Raw genomic sequence first — 13624 nt, forward strand, 5'->3', positions numbered from 1 at the left:
GTGTGCAAATCCATCACTCAGCCTGCCTTTTGTGCTTTTGTGCAGAAAAATCCTTCAACAGGTTACAGTCCACATTGTGTTGAGGCTCATAGTGAGCGTTCACATTTGCTGCATAATGATGATTTAGATTGGTCAAATAAATGCTACAAATGGTTAGAAGAAGCTCAAGTGGCCTCCTGGTTTAAATTAATTTATTCAAGGGTGTTTGCCTTTTGTGTTGCCTGGCACTGATTGGCTAGAAGGTAGGTAGTGGTTGATTAGCCAGTAATCAGGAGCATGTGGAGTTGTCTGACCTTGCTGTGCCCTGCTGAAGAGATTACACATAGTAAATTGCACAGTTTTGCACCCCTCCTCTCTAAACACTGGGTCAGATTAATGGCTGGTGATGTGGAGGTCCTGTATACTGTGAGTTTGAACATAAAGACAAAATATTTTCAAAACAGTAAATGTTTAGAAATAAAAAGGAAATGTAACTTTTAAATGTGCTCCATACTGGTAATTTATTAGAAACGTAATAGTGACATACAGCATATAGTATTCATTCTTTGAAAGGTACTCACTCAAAAACATCTAAGTGCAGTATGTCAGATCAGAAGTGCAAATATTTGTACTCAGCACCTGCAATTTCAATTCATTTTTTTGCAGATGTCAAGATTTACATTTTCTTATAAGATGGAGATTAAATACAGGTCAGACAAGTCAGTATTTCATGAGTTCATCCATGTAAACAGCATTCATACGATAAGCTGCCATCCAGTTGTGAGCTACACTGTAGTAGCTTTGGTAACCCTGCTCCTGAAAGGGAGACATGGAGGCGTAGTAATGAGTCCAGGCTCTGTAGCAGTCTCTCCAGTAAGTTTCAGCATTCGACGACTCCTCTTCCTCATCATGTTCTTCTTCATCCCTTTCCCTCCTCTGCTCCCTCCTCGTCTTCTCAGAAACCTTTTTGCTCCGTTTTCCAATCTCTTCCTTCGTCTTTCTGGATTCGTTTTTGCTGGTTCGTGCTGGAGCCATCTGCCTGCTCGACGTCAAACTTGGCACAGATTCATGGTTTTCACGTGGAGAAAAAGCTCTGCCACCTGTTGCACTGATCCTCTGGTGATTTATTTTTGGTTCATAAGATGTTTGAGGCTCAGTTCTAGTGGGCTCTACTTTTGGTTTGACAACAGTGGATCTATGACTTTCTTCTGTCTTAATGACTGCGCTGTATTCACCTCCTCCAGTTGTATCTAATTGCCCCAGTCTCTCATCATCCTGTTGGCGCTCCTCCATATCAGATTGGGAGCTTGAAGAACCAGAAGTTGATTTTGGAGGTGAAAACTCAGATTTCCACCGTTTACAGCTTTGTGAGACACTCTGAGTTCCGTCATCCTCAACCATGACAGACACTGTGTGGCTGTCCTCTCCACCTCTGAACTCCCTGATGAACTCCACTGATCTCCCTAAACCGGTGGTAATGAACGTCTCGAAGTCCCGCTCAGCCTCCTCGAAAGTCATAAACCCTGACTTGCAACTCTTGAACGAGCTGAGCGGAGGAATCTTTGGCAGAGCGTCTTGCAGCTCTTTTCGAGTGGGCACTGGGAGAGCGTCCTTTGCAGGGAACACTTTTCTAGGATTCCCGTCACGGTGAGCTCCCAATCTGGCTGCTGGATGGGTCTTCTCCGGCTTTCTTTGAGCACTATGCTCCACAGTTTGATCCGTGACTGAGACAGCGACAGCAGCAGCAGCAGCAGTAGCAGCAGCAGCAGCAGCAGGAATGTCGACCTTGGCACGTCTCCTCTTGTCTGTCTTGGAGAAGAGCTGGGATTGAGGGCCTGGAGTTGACGCCTCGGTGCAGACATCCCAGTCACAAGGCTCATCCATCAACCCAGGCTCTATGGTGGCTATAAGGACAGAAGATAGATGAGACTGAAATTACTTTTCCACTTTAACATTAAATAATGGTTTCATATTCATAGCTTTCCTCTCTTTAAACAAACATGCAGCATTTAACGTGGACGGGACTCACATGGCAATGCAGACAAACTCAGGCCGCACTTTTGAGCAATGGCCATCATCTTGTTCTCCTCTTCGCCATGGCAACAGTAGGTCACAGCGAGCCCCTGAGTGCCTACAAATGAAAATTTTATCCTGATTAGAACCCATTCACATAAGAGGGAATGGGCGGCAGGTGCAAATACAAACAAACTCTGACAATAAGTGCACGCTAATTACACTCTGTTTCTGACACAATGCACAAGCAAAACAAGGTAATTCTAATGAAATGCAGATGATAAGGAACCTATTGACCTTGCTAGGTGGGGGTCAAACATGCTAATACTCCAGAGACTCAAGCTAATCGTCCAAATGCTGTTTGATGTGGTTAGAAAATGCTCTCTGGTCAAGCAATTTGAAGCAGCAAAAAGATGAGAGAAGACGTTTTATACAAGTTATAACACCAGGGGAGAACATAAGATCGCTGTATGTCATTGAACAAAATCATGTCTTAAGTCTGTGTAGTGTGACAGGTTTTTTTTCCCATTTGGCAATCAATCAAAAAACGTAATTGTTTAGTTTGTTTAAAAACTAATAGAAAAGAACAGCCGTCTTTAAAACAACTGAATAATCAGTGTTCAAAATAATTATCAGTGGAGTCAGTGGAGGAAAAGTATTTTAGCCTTGAGTGACATCCAGTACAAACACTCCCCCTGCTCCCTGTCATCAGTCATGTATCTTGTCTGGCTAACTGGAACGTGACGAGGTGTTAAAGCTGAATATTAAATAACACTGCTTGCTGTTGCCTGTGATTGCTTTCTTCTGCTAAACAGAATTGTATCGGAGACTAACCGAAGCGGCCAGCCCGTCCAATTCGGTGCATGTAGGTTTCCCAGTCCTGCGGCACGTCCAGGTTAATCACCAAGTTTACTTTCTCTGCATCTATACCTCTGGAAGTCTTACAGAGAAAAAAAAAACAACAAGGATCACAGAAGAGAAACAGACTGATGCGAGTGATGGATGATTTATGAAACTCAGTACAATGGAAGATGTGTGGGTCTCACCAGATCAGTGGAGATGAGCACTCTGCATTGATACTGCTTCAGTTTTGACATGGCCTCCAGTCTCTGGTCCTGACTCAGACCACCTGCACAGATACATGACGGTCACTTTGTGTCAGCTCACATCAACTACGACAGACACTAGTACATACATTCTTTTGTTTAGTCAATGAAATGTGATAAATGGCAGAAAAGGCCTGTGACAAGTTACCTGACCCTACAGTGATGTCTGATCAACAGTAAAAGCTCACACAAGACACTAACACAAGACAGAAAAGCAGCAAATACTCAGTGTTTTTATGTAACCATGAAATGTTTGAGAAGCTTACTTTCTTAAACTGCTTAAACTCTTATTAATCATTAACATTTTGATAATGGATTAATTAGTCATTTCTCAAGCATTTTTTCAAGGCTTTATGTTTAATAAACCAAATGATTAATCAATAAATAACTATTTTTTAAAAGTGGTAAATAATTCTAAACTGCAGACCTAGATTGGTTAATCATTTATGACAACACTCCACACAAATATCACTACTTTTCTAAAGCCTGCCTCACCTGAGATGCAGACAGCAGGTAAGCCTTTGGATGACAGGGTGTCTGCCAGGTGCTGAGCCCTGTGGGTGGAGAAATCCAGCACAACAGCATTAAACAAACAAACAGCTTCTCAGAGATACATCTTTTTTTTCAGATCTAACACAATGCAAAGGGAGATATATTTTTTCTTGGTGCTTATATAATCCAGAGCACATCTGAAGAGGAGGAAAAACATGACATCATGCATTACCTTGTGTGCAGGTTAGAGAACACTAGTGCTTGGTTGAACGGTATTTTACTGAACAGCTCCAGCAAGTGCTGCACCTTCTCCTCAAACACCTTGTGAGGTAACATATGAGACTGCACCAGCTTGTAATACTGCTTCAGACCTGGCAGGGGGCACACAAGAACAACATATATTATATGTTACTCTCTGCTTACTGTCCATCACCTGACACTCTCAGGAGAAAACATCTCAAAACATTTCACACTACAAACTTTATTATCCAATCAATGTTGTCTTGATTTGGGGAGTCGATGTTTACCAGGACAGCAGTTCATTGTTTTGAAGATGTATGGTATAAAAATGTAAACTAAGTTATAAATACACAATTTAATTGTCCTTTTATTTGTCTAATATAAAGTAATTTTGCTGCTTTTCGAACCCTTAAAGTAAAATATTTTCCACTTCTACAAAGAGGCTCACCTTTGAGGCCCATGTCCTTGGGATTGAGTCTGACAAATGTGGGCTCTCTCATGTAGCGGGTAAGGTGCTGAGCGAGGGATTCTGGGTAGGTGGCAGAGAGCGCAAGCATCTGTTTATTGACAGGCAGCGAGGAGAAGATCCAGCTGTAGACGAGTGTCAAGAAGAGAGAGATGGATGAGCGATTTTGTCAATTTATTTTATTTATTTAACAGGGTCAGTGCACATTAAGAGACACTGTTAAAATGTGCCAAGAGGCTGTTTTTAATCTGTAGTCCCTGAACAGATGTTACAAAGTTAACTCAATCAATCAATCAATCTTTATTTGTATAGCGCCAAATCACAACAAAGTTATCTCAAGGCACTTTACACATAGAGCAGGTTCTAAACCGTACTCTTCAAGTTTTAATTTGAAAGAGACCCAACATTCCCACATGAGCAAGCATTTAGCGACAATGGCAAGAAAAAACTCCCTTTTAACAGGAAGAAACCTCAGGCAGAACCAGGCTCAAAGTGGGCGGCCATCTGCCTCGACCGGTTGGGGTAGAGGGGAGAGAGAGGAAGAATAGGAGAGAGAGAGTAGCACATTGAAAATAAACATTGACGCTAGAAGGTCCGGGACTGGAATCTGTCATCCGGACGTCTACAGGCCCAGATTGCCTGTGAGAAGAGAAAGCACAGACAACTCCGGGGAAGAAGTGTAGGTTACTGAATGCATTAATAGTACATGAATGTTATTGGATATAAATGGATGGATAGAGAGAGAGAGAGGAGGAGAGAGGAGCTCAGTGCATCATGGAGGTAGGAGTCCCCCGGCAGTCTAAGCCTATAGCAGCATAAACTAGGAGCTTGCTAACTATAAGCTCTATCAAAAAGGAAAGTTTTAAGCCTACTCTTAAAAGTAGAGAGGGTGTCTGCCCTCCGGACCGAATCTGGGAGATGGTTCCACAGGAGAGGAACCTGATAACTGAAGGCTCTGCCTCCCATTCTACTTTTAGAGATACTAGGTACCACAAGTAGGCCTGCGTTCTGGGAGCGCAGTGTTCTGGTAGGTACATAAGGTACTGTGAGCTCTTTAAGGTATGATGGAGCCTGACCAGTAAGAGCTTTAAAAGTGAGGAGAAGGATTTTAAATTCTATTCTTGATTTTATGGGAAGCCAATGCAGTGAAGCTAAAATAGGAGTAATGTGATCTCTCTTTCTAGTTTTTGTCAGAACGCGTGCAGCTGCATTCTGGACCAGTTGGAGAGTCTTTAGAGACTTGTTAGGGCAGCCTGAAACATGAAACATGCAAAGCAAAAGCACAGACATAAAAAGGACAAACAGAACATAAAATACATCAATCAATTACTGTTCATTTTGTCAACTGTATTTTTTAGTTTAGCCTTAATCCAGTATCAAATGTCCTTGTTATTTTTTTTTTTTTTTAAATCACAATTAGTAAACCTCATCCTAATCTTAATCAAAGAAAACTTGAACTATTTAAGTATAGTCTTAGTCAATGAAAACTGTTGAGATTTTAGTCTTTTTCATCAGATTATAATGAACATTTCAGTCAATCTAGTCAATTTTTCGTAATTTTAGTCAAACTTTCAAATAATATTTTATCTGTTCATAATCCGATAAAAAACACAGGTTAAATTATTAAGATCTGGTCTGATGGTATCAATTTAAGGAAAAAAATCCAGACATGGAACATGTTCTACTTTGCTCATATATTTTACTGGGGCCAAATACTCTTTAAAACAATGAGTGCTACACAGACAATAAAATGTTTTCAAACCATTTTTGGTTCTAAACAACAGAAATAAAAGAAGTAAGCCTATTAAAATTAAAGGAATACTGTACACATACCAAGTGCAATCTGTTTGCTTTAAAAAATAAAACAAATGGATCTGAGGTTGTTAACAAAAAAAGAGGGGAAAAAGTGCCCCATGGACATAATAATGACATCAGGTAACAAAATTGCTTTCTAGCAAGGCAGTTCACATGGCAGAAATAATAAATGTTAAAGGGAAGATTTGTGGAGTGCTTCAAACTGTGGGCAACCTACACTCAACTGCACCTGAATGCCCTCTGTGTAGACACACATACAAAGCACCAACTGCTGCTCATGCTGCACCTTCCTGTGAGGCTATAATATATTGTCTACTCTTTTTGCCAACGAAACATTTGGGTTAATTTTTTTATTTGTAAAACTACATTTTAGTCTCGTCTTCTTTCATCAACAATATTGCATGTTGATATAGTCGTTAATGACGTTGGTACCGTCTCCTTATGGTCTTGTCTTAGTAATTGAAAAAAAAAAAGGTTGTTGATGAACATATTTAGTCATAGATTAATTAATATTGCATGAGCAAATGGGCACTATATTTGGTGGGCACACATTTATGGTATTTCATTCATATACATTTGTTATGAGAGGCTTCAATCTCAAGACCTCTGGTTGAATAACGATCTGTTCTTGCTACAGCAGCCTGCTCCCATATCATGTCATTCATTACATTTAAATACAGATATTTCTGTGCATCATACTTTATCTGTTCCTGGAAGCTGCCCTCCTCCAGCAGCTTGTCGGCCTCATCCAGAACAAACAGTCTGATGCTGGCGGTGGACAACATGCCCAGTTCGATAAGCTGCTTGATACGACCTGTGTACATAACAATGAATATAGTCACTTACAAAATTCAAGTAACAGCATGATGATTACATAAAAAGGTTATGCCATCAGTGTTTGGCCTCTTACCAGGTGAGCCAACAGCTATATGGCACTTTTTCAGATGGATCTTGTCCTGACTAACAGGCCTGCCGCCGATGAAAACATGGCACTCGAGGCCCTCCATGGCACAGCCTATTGCCATCACAACTGAATGGATCTGCACCGCTATCTCACGTGTCGGAGCCAGCACAAGAACCTGCAGGAGGAAAAAAGGGTTCTTTGTCAAGAAAGCTAAGATGTCAACAACCACTTTCATTTGTATGGGAGCCGATTAAGGATAAACAGCTGTTGTGCAGTTTCCAATCAATCAAGACACTGCAGCTAATGAGATTACAGCGCACTAGAATGCAGCCAGTTCAACAACAAGACCAGACCTCTACCTCTGCTTTATCAATAATTGTCCTCATTCATTTATACTTTTGACACTGAGCAGCTTACATTTATCAGATTCAGCCCCTCAAAACCAAAGTGATTACTACTCATGACCATCTGTTGATGTTGAAATTGAGAAGAGTGCTAAACATCAAAATAACATCTTTTGTTTGCTGTATTATACGTAAGAGGATGAACAGTTATTAAATCACTGAGTTTAAAAAAAAAAAAAAAACATGGGGAAAGATACTTTACACATCTGGAGTGACACCACTCACCTGAGTTGCAGTATTCTCCAGGACCAGAGAGTCCAAAGCAATGGTGCAGAACACGCATGTTTTCCCCGTGCCAGACTTGGCCTGCACAATCAAATCTGAAAAACACCAGATGGATGATGCACAATTAGCCAGAATCATGATCACAATTGGGGCTTTGACAATTAATTAGGCTTAACTTTTTACAACACTAATGCTTCACATCTAGAGTGGCTAATCTGCTGCATCAAATCAAAGGCCTCTTCTCCACGGTTAAAACTGTCCGATTAATCACAGGTGTTTACCTCAAGTATGCAGTGATTAAGCGGCTTCTGCTTCGTGACTGCTGGCGAGAACATTTGCACTAAACAGGCAACGTGCAAGAGGGATGTAATTATATCTATGTAGGAATAAATTATTTAATCTCTTTGCAAGTTAGACTTTAAAATGTACTGTCAATAAAGGGGAAATTCTTAACATAGTACTGTACATATCAGACAACAATCAACTATAACAGCAATACAATAATAGCAACATAAAGCGACAGACAACACAACAAACACAGTGAATAATAGTGGTTATCATTTACGATGGCTATATCGTTAAGTAGCCTGAAGAGAAAGTTAAATGGCCATTTTGCCCAAATTGTAAAAAAAAAAAATTAAAAAAAAGTGTTCTGAGCCACATCTATTGACATCTAACCATACAGATAGTTTTGGTGTAATGTTGCTCCTGGTTCTGAGAAATCAGTCAGATGGCAGCAAGAAATAAAATGTCCCTTTGCACATTGTAAATTAAAAACAAGTTAATTATCATATATATTTGTCTACATTGATGTTGCATATATTTATTATGAAGTAAAACATGTTCATCTTTTTATGACCCAGCAGGCTGTGTAATTTCTTGCTAGCGGCATAGAAACGCAACGTAGGAAAAGTGTTTTTGTTTTAATTGTGCAGCAGACTGAATATTTTATCATCCAGTTTGTTAGAAAAGTCTGATTTTTCTGGATATATCTTCGACAACAAGAAGTGCATTTAAGTTGAGCTTAGTTCTGCGACTTTAATTGTAAAACATGAGATGCACAAACTTGCAACAACCCCAGTAAGTTATATATACACTACCGTTCAAAAGTTTGGGGTCACCCAAACAATTTTGTGTTTTCCATGAAAACTCACACTTATTCACCACCATACGTTGTGAAATGAATAGAAAATAGAAGGTTAGAAATAATGATTTGTATTTGAAATAAGATTTTTTTTACATCAAACTTTGCTTTCGTCAAAGAATCCTCCATTTGCAGCAATTACAGCATTGCAGACCTTTGGCATTCTAGCTGTTAATTTGTTGAGGTAATCTGGAGAAATTGCACCCCACGCTTCCAGAAGCAGCTCCCACAAGTTGGATTGGTTGGATGGGCACTTCTTGCGTACCATACGGTCAAGCTGCTCCCACAACAGCTCAATGGGGTTCAGATCTGGTGACTGCGCTGGCCACTCCATTACCGATAGAATACCAGCTGCCTGTTTCTGCTCTAAATAGTTCTTGCACAATTTGGAGGTGTGTTTAGGGTCATTGTCCTGTTGTAGGATGAAATTGGCTCCAATCAAGCGCTGTCCACTGGGTATGGCATGGCGTTGCAAAATGGAGTGATAGCCTTCCTTATTCAGAATCCCTTTTACCCTGTACAAATCTCCCACCTTACCAGCACCAAAGCAACCCCAGACCATCACATTACCTCCACCATGCTTAACAGATGGCGTCAGGCATTCTTCCAGCATCTTTTCATTTGTTCTGCGTCTCACAAACGTTCTTCTTTGTGATCCAAACACCTCAAACTTGGATTCATCCGTCCACAACACTTTTTTCCAGTCTTCCTCTGTCCAATGTCTGTGTTCTTTTGCCCATCTTAATCTTTTTCTTTTATTGGCCAGTCTCAGATATGGCTTTTTCTTTGCCACTCTGCCCTGAAGCCCAGAATCCCGCAGCCGCCTCTTCACTGTAGATGTTGACACTGGTGTTTTGCGGGTACTATTTAATGAAGATGCCAGTTGGGGACCTGTGAGGCGTCTGTTTCTCAAACTAGAGACTCTAATGTACTTATCTTCTTGCTCAGTTGTGCAACGCGGCCTCCCACTTCTTTTTCTACTCTGGTTAGAGCCTGTTTGTGCTGTCCTCTGAAGGGAGTAGTACACACCGTTGTAGGAAATCTTCAATTTCTTAGCAATTTCTCGCATGGAATAGCCTTCATTTCTAAGAACAAGAATAGACTGTCGAGTTTCAGATGAAAGTTCTCTTTTCTGGCCATTTTGAGCGTTTAATTGAGCCCACAAATGTGATGCTCCAGAAACTCAATCTGCTCAAAGGAAGGTCAGTTTTGTAGCTTCTGTAACGAACTAAACTGTTTTCAAATGTGTGAACATGATTGCACAAGGGTTTTCTAATCATCAATTAGCCTTCTGAGCCAATGAGCAAACACATTGTACCATTAGAACACTGGAGTGATAGTTGCTGGAAATAGGCCTCTATACACCTATGTAGATATTGCACCAAAAACCAGACATTTGCAGCTAGAATAGTCATTTACCACATTAGCAATGTATAGAGTGTATTTCTTTAAAGTTAAGACTAGTTTAAAGTTATCTTCATTGAAAAGTACAGTGCAATTCCTTCAAAAATAAGGACATTTCAATGTGACCCCAAACTTGTGAACGGCAGTGTATGTCATGTACAGTTTTAGTTTGACTGCTTTTTAAAGTATATTTGAATTCATCTGCGCCATTGTTGACCACACACACACAGAGAGAGAGAGAGAGAACCCACCGAGTCCACAGCGGCCCAGCGGGATCGCCTTCAGCTGGATCGGGGAGGGTTTCTGAAAGCCGGCGGAGGACAGTCCTTCCAGCACGGCCTGAGACAGCAGCAGGGAGTTAAAGTCGATCCCCTCCGATAAACGCACATCATCGGTCCGATTTCGCGTTTCTATGTCGTGCGCCGCTTTCCTCATGGAGGCAGCCATGTTGACGGCACAGCTAGTCAGACAGCCGGTTTAAAAAAGCTGCAGCAGACCTGTGACTTTACCGCCCTCTGGTGTCCGGGAGGGGGACTGATCAGTCTGTGTTTTACTGAGTCCTGAAGAAAACCACATGGAAAAACTTATCCAAAGCCTCTTCCAAAGAATGTTAATCAAAGAGAGGTTGTGATTTGTATAGGTTATTGTTGGTGTGCATCTCATATGTTGTTGTTGTTATTATTATTATTATTATTATTATTATTATTATTATTATTATTATTATTATTATTATTATTATTATTATTATTATTATTATTATACACTGTGTCCTCACTGAGGATTGATTGGCAGATTGAAGCCAAAAGTTACAGTTACCATATTTTGTTTGTCTGCCATAAGCCAGTCTGAAAGAAATGCTGCATAGAGATATGAAGCCTATCTATGTAATAAATGTGTGATATGAACAAGCCTTAATGCTCCTTCTGTGCCTTTAACCAGCAGACAATGCAATTAACTCTTATCCTAAAACCCATATCTTGCAACTGAATCCCTGCTTCATTACTCAGTGGCAACTATAAATCCAGCAATCATGGAAAGTGCAGTCTTACAGGATATTAGACAGAATTGTTGTTTTCACAATCCGGATCTAGAGATTTAGTTTCAAGATTTAAATGTCATGATCTAGGGCCCCTCTCAGCTTATTGGATTTATTAAGAGGGTCTCCTTTTCCATCTTCTCTTTCGAGCTGCACCGGGACAACAATCATTCATCATCTGTAGAAGAGGACTTCTTTGGTTGTTGATATTGTTGGTTGTTGATTTGTTGATTCAGCACCTCAAAGTGTTGTTTTGACCAGAGGACATTTTAGTTAAATTTGATTGGAATTGAGGTTGTATATGGACGACTGACACTTTATTTCCATACTAGGAAGCAGTTTGTGGCATCAGCAAACATTTCCGCTGAGCAAAAATGGAGCACCTTGCCCTACATGGAAACTCCTCATCATCCTCCCAGAGTTCAGTCAATGAAGAGCTCCTGTCTCGGACTGGCTACACAATACTGGCAGTTATAATGGGTGTGTTCTCTGTCGCTGGGATCATGCTCAATGTCTTGGTGATCGTGGTGACTGTGAAACACAGAAAACTGAGGCAGCCACTCAGTTATGCCCTGGTTAACCTGGCCATATGTGACCTGGGCTGTGCTGTGTTTGGAGGTCTGCCAACCACAGTGACTAATGCCATGGGATACTTCAGCCTAGGACGTGTGGGCTGCGTGCTAGAGGCCTTTGCTGTAGCTTTCTTTGGTGAGTCCAATCCAGGCCAAGGAAGCAGATTTACTTGCAAATGATTTCATTTTTACAATGGCGAGAAAGGACTGAGATCCTTTGCAGTCAGGTGACCAAATGAAGACTGTAACACATTTTCTTGTTGTAAACATTCTTCTGTTCATACTGTCCTTTAGAAGATCCTTTCATAATGCACCTTCATTGTAAGTGATGCAGGACAAATTCAGCAGCAAAAATCTATAAATACATTATTATACAAACAAGTCCTGTGGATTTTGTCCCCTATCACTTAAAGTAAACACTTTTGGAGAGGACAAAACCTGTTTCAGTGTTTATATGGGCACCTGACAATGTAGCATACTCCATAGATAAAAGATGTTACTGCAGTTATATTATCAGCACAATGTACTTTAAGAATCACAAGTAAAAGTGCTTGGATGATACCTGGAAAAGTAATTTCATCTGTTACGTTTAGAGGGTAAATTACTCTTTGTGGGAAACAAACATTGGGATCCACTGATTTATTCTTAATACTATATTGTATTTTATAAGCTTATCCAATGTTTTTATGTATGTTAAGTATACAAGTTCACTGCACTACACTACTGAATTTGCAGTGGCAACATATTTTCCACAAAAAATATTACAAGTCTTTCCTTATTCCTTCTTTTCTGCCAGGTATAGCAAGTCTGTGCACAATAGGAGTCATTTCTGTTGAACGCTACATAGTGGTGTGCTATCCCATGGGTGCCGTAATGTTCCAGACCAGGTATTATTATCAAGATGTCATTTAGCAGCACATAAGAGTAAAAAACACAAAAGTATCAAACTTCTTGATTGCTCCACCAGCATGTGACATATCACCTCTGTTGTCCACCAGGCATGCAGTTGCTGGAGTGGTGCTCTCCTGGGTGTGGTCATTTGTGTGGAACACTCCGCCTTTGTTTGGTTGGGGCAGTTATGAACTGGAAGGCATCAAGACATCCTGTGCTCCGAACTGGTACAGCAGGGATGTTGGAAACATGTCCTACATCATCATATACTTTAGCTTTTGCTTTGTTGTGCCCTTTTCCATCATCATGGTGTCCTACTCGAGACTCTTGTGGACCCTCCGTCAGGTGAGAGCTTGAGAACACAGACATTTGTTGTTGAGTTTGCTGATATAATACTTGTGCTTGTATTGTGGTGTCCTGTAGGTGACCAAGCTGCAGGTGTCTGAGGCTGGCAGCACAAACCGTGTGGAGGTGCAGGTAGCACGTATGGTAGTGGTGATGGTGTTGGCCTTCCTGGTCACCTGGCTGCCGTATGCTGCCATGGCTCTTAGTGTCATCATAGACTCAAGTCTACATATCAACCCCCTGATTGCCACCGTACCTGTTTACTTTGCTAAAAGTAGCACCATCTACAACCCCATCGTATATATTTTCATGAACAGACAGGTAATCCTTCATGATGCACACATTTATATATATATAATCATGTCTCTGTATTGACCATGTGCACTGTATATGTGTGTTTCTAGTTTCGGAGCTACGCTGTTCCCACAGTCCTGTGTGGTTGGGACCCATGGGCCTCCGACTGTCAAATGTCTGATTGCGAGACCACGGTCGCTTCTGTCAGCAAGAGCCAAAAGGTCTCACCAAAAGGATCTTTAAAAGAATGAAACTGTGTATGAATGAACATCAATGGACAACAATCTCACTCCT

General features: G+C 40.8%; 2 protein-coding genes across 2 annotated transcripts; one reads left to right on the forward strand and one right to left on the reverse strand.

The window, feature by feature from the left end:
- Window positions 1-491: 491 nt before the first annotated feature.
- On the reverse strand, window positions 492-10639 carry ddx20 (DEAD (Asp-Glu-Ala-Asp) box polypeptide 20). The gene is made up of 11 exons (XM_062427882.1): window positions 10444-10639; window positions 7645-7739; window positions 7022-7190; window positions 6811-6925; window positions 4279-4421; window positions 3823-3961; window positions 3594-3652; window positions 3039-3121; window positions 2827-2932; window positions 2009-2110; window positions 492-1883 (listed from the first exon to the last, which is right to left on the reverse strand). Exons 1-11 carry the CDS (start codon window positions 10637-10639, stop codon window positions 700-702), a joined length of 2391 nt encoding a protein of 796 aa, XP_062283866.1. The 3' UTR covers window positions 492-699.
- A 963-nt stretch (window positions 10640-11602) lies between these two features.
- Window positions 11603-13581, forward strand: parapinopsina (parapinopsin a). Its single transcript, XM_062427883.1, has 5 exons — window positions 11603-11936; window positions 12597-12687; window positions 12799-13036; window positions 13115-13357; window positions 13441-13581. The coding sequence occupies exons 1-5, from the start codon at window positions 11603-11605 to the stop codon at window positions 13579-13581; spliced, it is 1047 nt and encodes a 348-aa protein (XP_062283867.1).
- The last annotated feature ends 43 nt before the right edge of the window (window positions 13582-13624 follow it).

The sequence above is a fragment of the Scomber scombrus genome, chromosome 10 (genome assembly GCF_963691925.1).
Source record: "Scomber scombrus chromosome 10, fScoSco1.1, whole genome shotgun sequence".
Classification (NCBI taxonomy): domain Eukaryota; kingdom Metazoa; phylum Chordata; class Actinopteri; order Scombriformes; family Scombridae; genus Scomber; species Scomber scombrus.

What these genes read in the sequence shown, in the direction of transcription:
- ddx20 (XM_062427882.1), bottom strand. Translation starts at nt 10,639, where the DNA reads ATGGCTGCCTCCATGAGGAAAGCGGCGCACGACATAGAAACGCGAAAT. An exon ending in TATAGCTGTTGGCTCACCTG is followed by an intron (nt 6,926 to 7,021) that starts GTAAGAGGCCAA and finishes TTATGTACACAG; the next exon opens with GTCGTATCAAGCAGCTTATC. An exon ending in ACCTGCTGTCTGCATCTCAG is followed by an intron (nt 3,122 to 3,593) that starts GTGAGGCAGGCT and finishes GTATCTGTGCAG; the next exon opens with GTGGTCTGAGTCAGGACCAG.
- parapinopsina (XM_062427883.1), top strand. Translation starts at nt 11,603, where the DNA reads ATGGAGCACCTTGCCCTACATGGAAACTCCTCATCATCCTCCCAGAGT. An exon ending in TCTTGTGGACCCTCCGTCAG is followed by an intron (nt 13,037 to 13,114) that starts GTGAGAGCTTGA and finishes GGTGTCCTGTAG; the next exon opens with GTGACCAAGCTGCAGGTGTC. An exon ending in ATATTTTCATGAACAGACAG is followed by an intron (nt 13,358 to 13,440) that starts GTAATCCTTCAT and finishes GTGTGTTTCTAG; the next exon opens with TTTCGGAGCTACGCTGTTCC.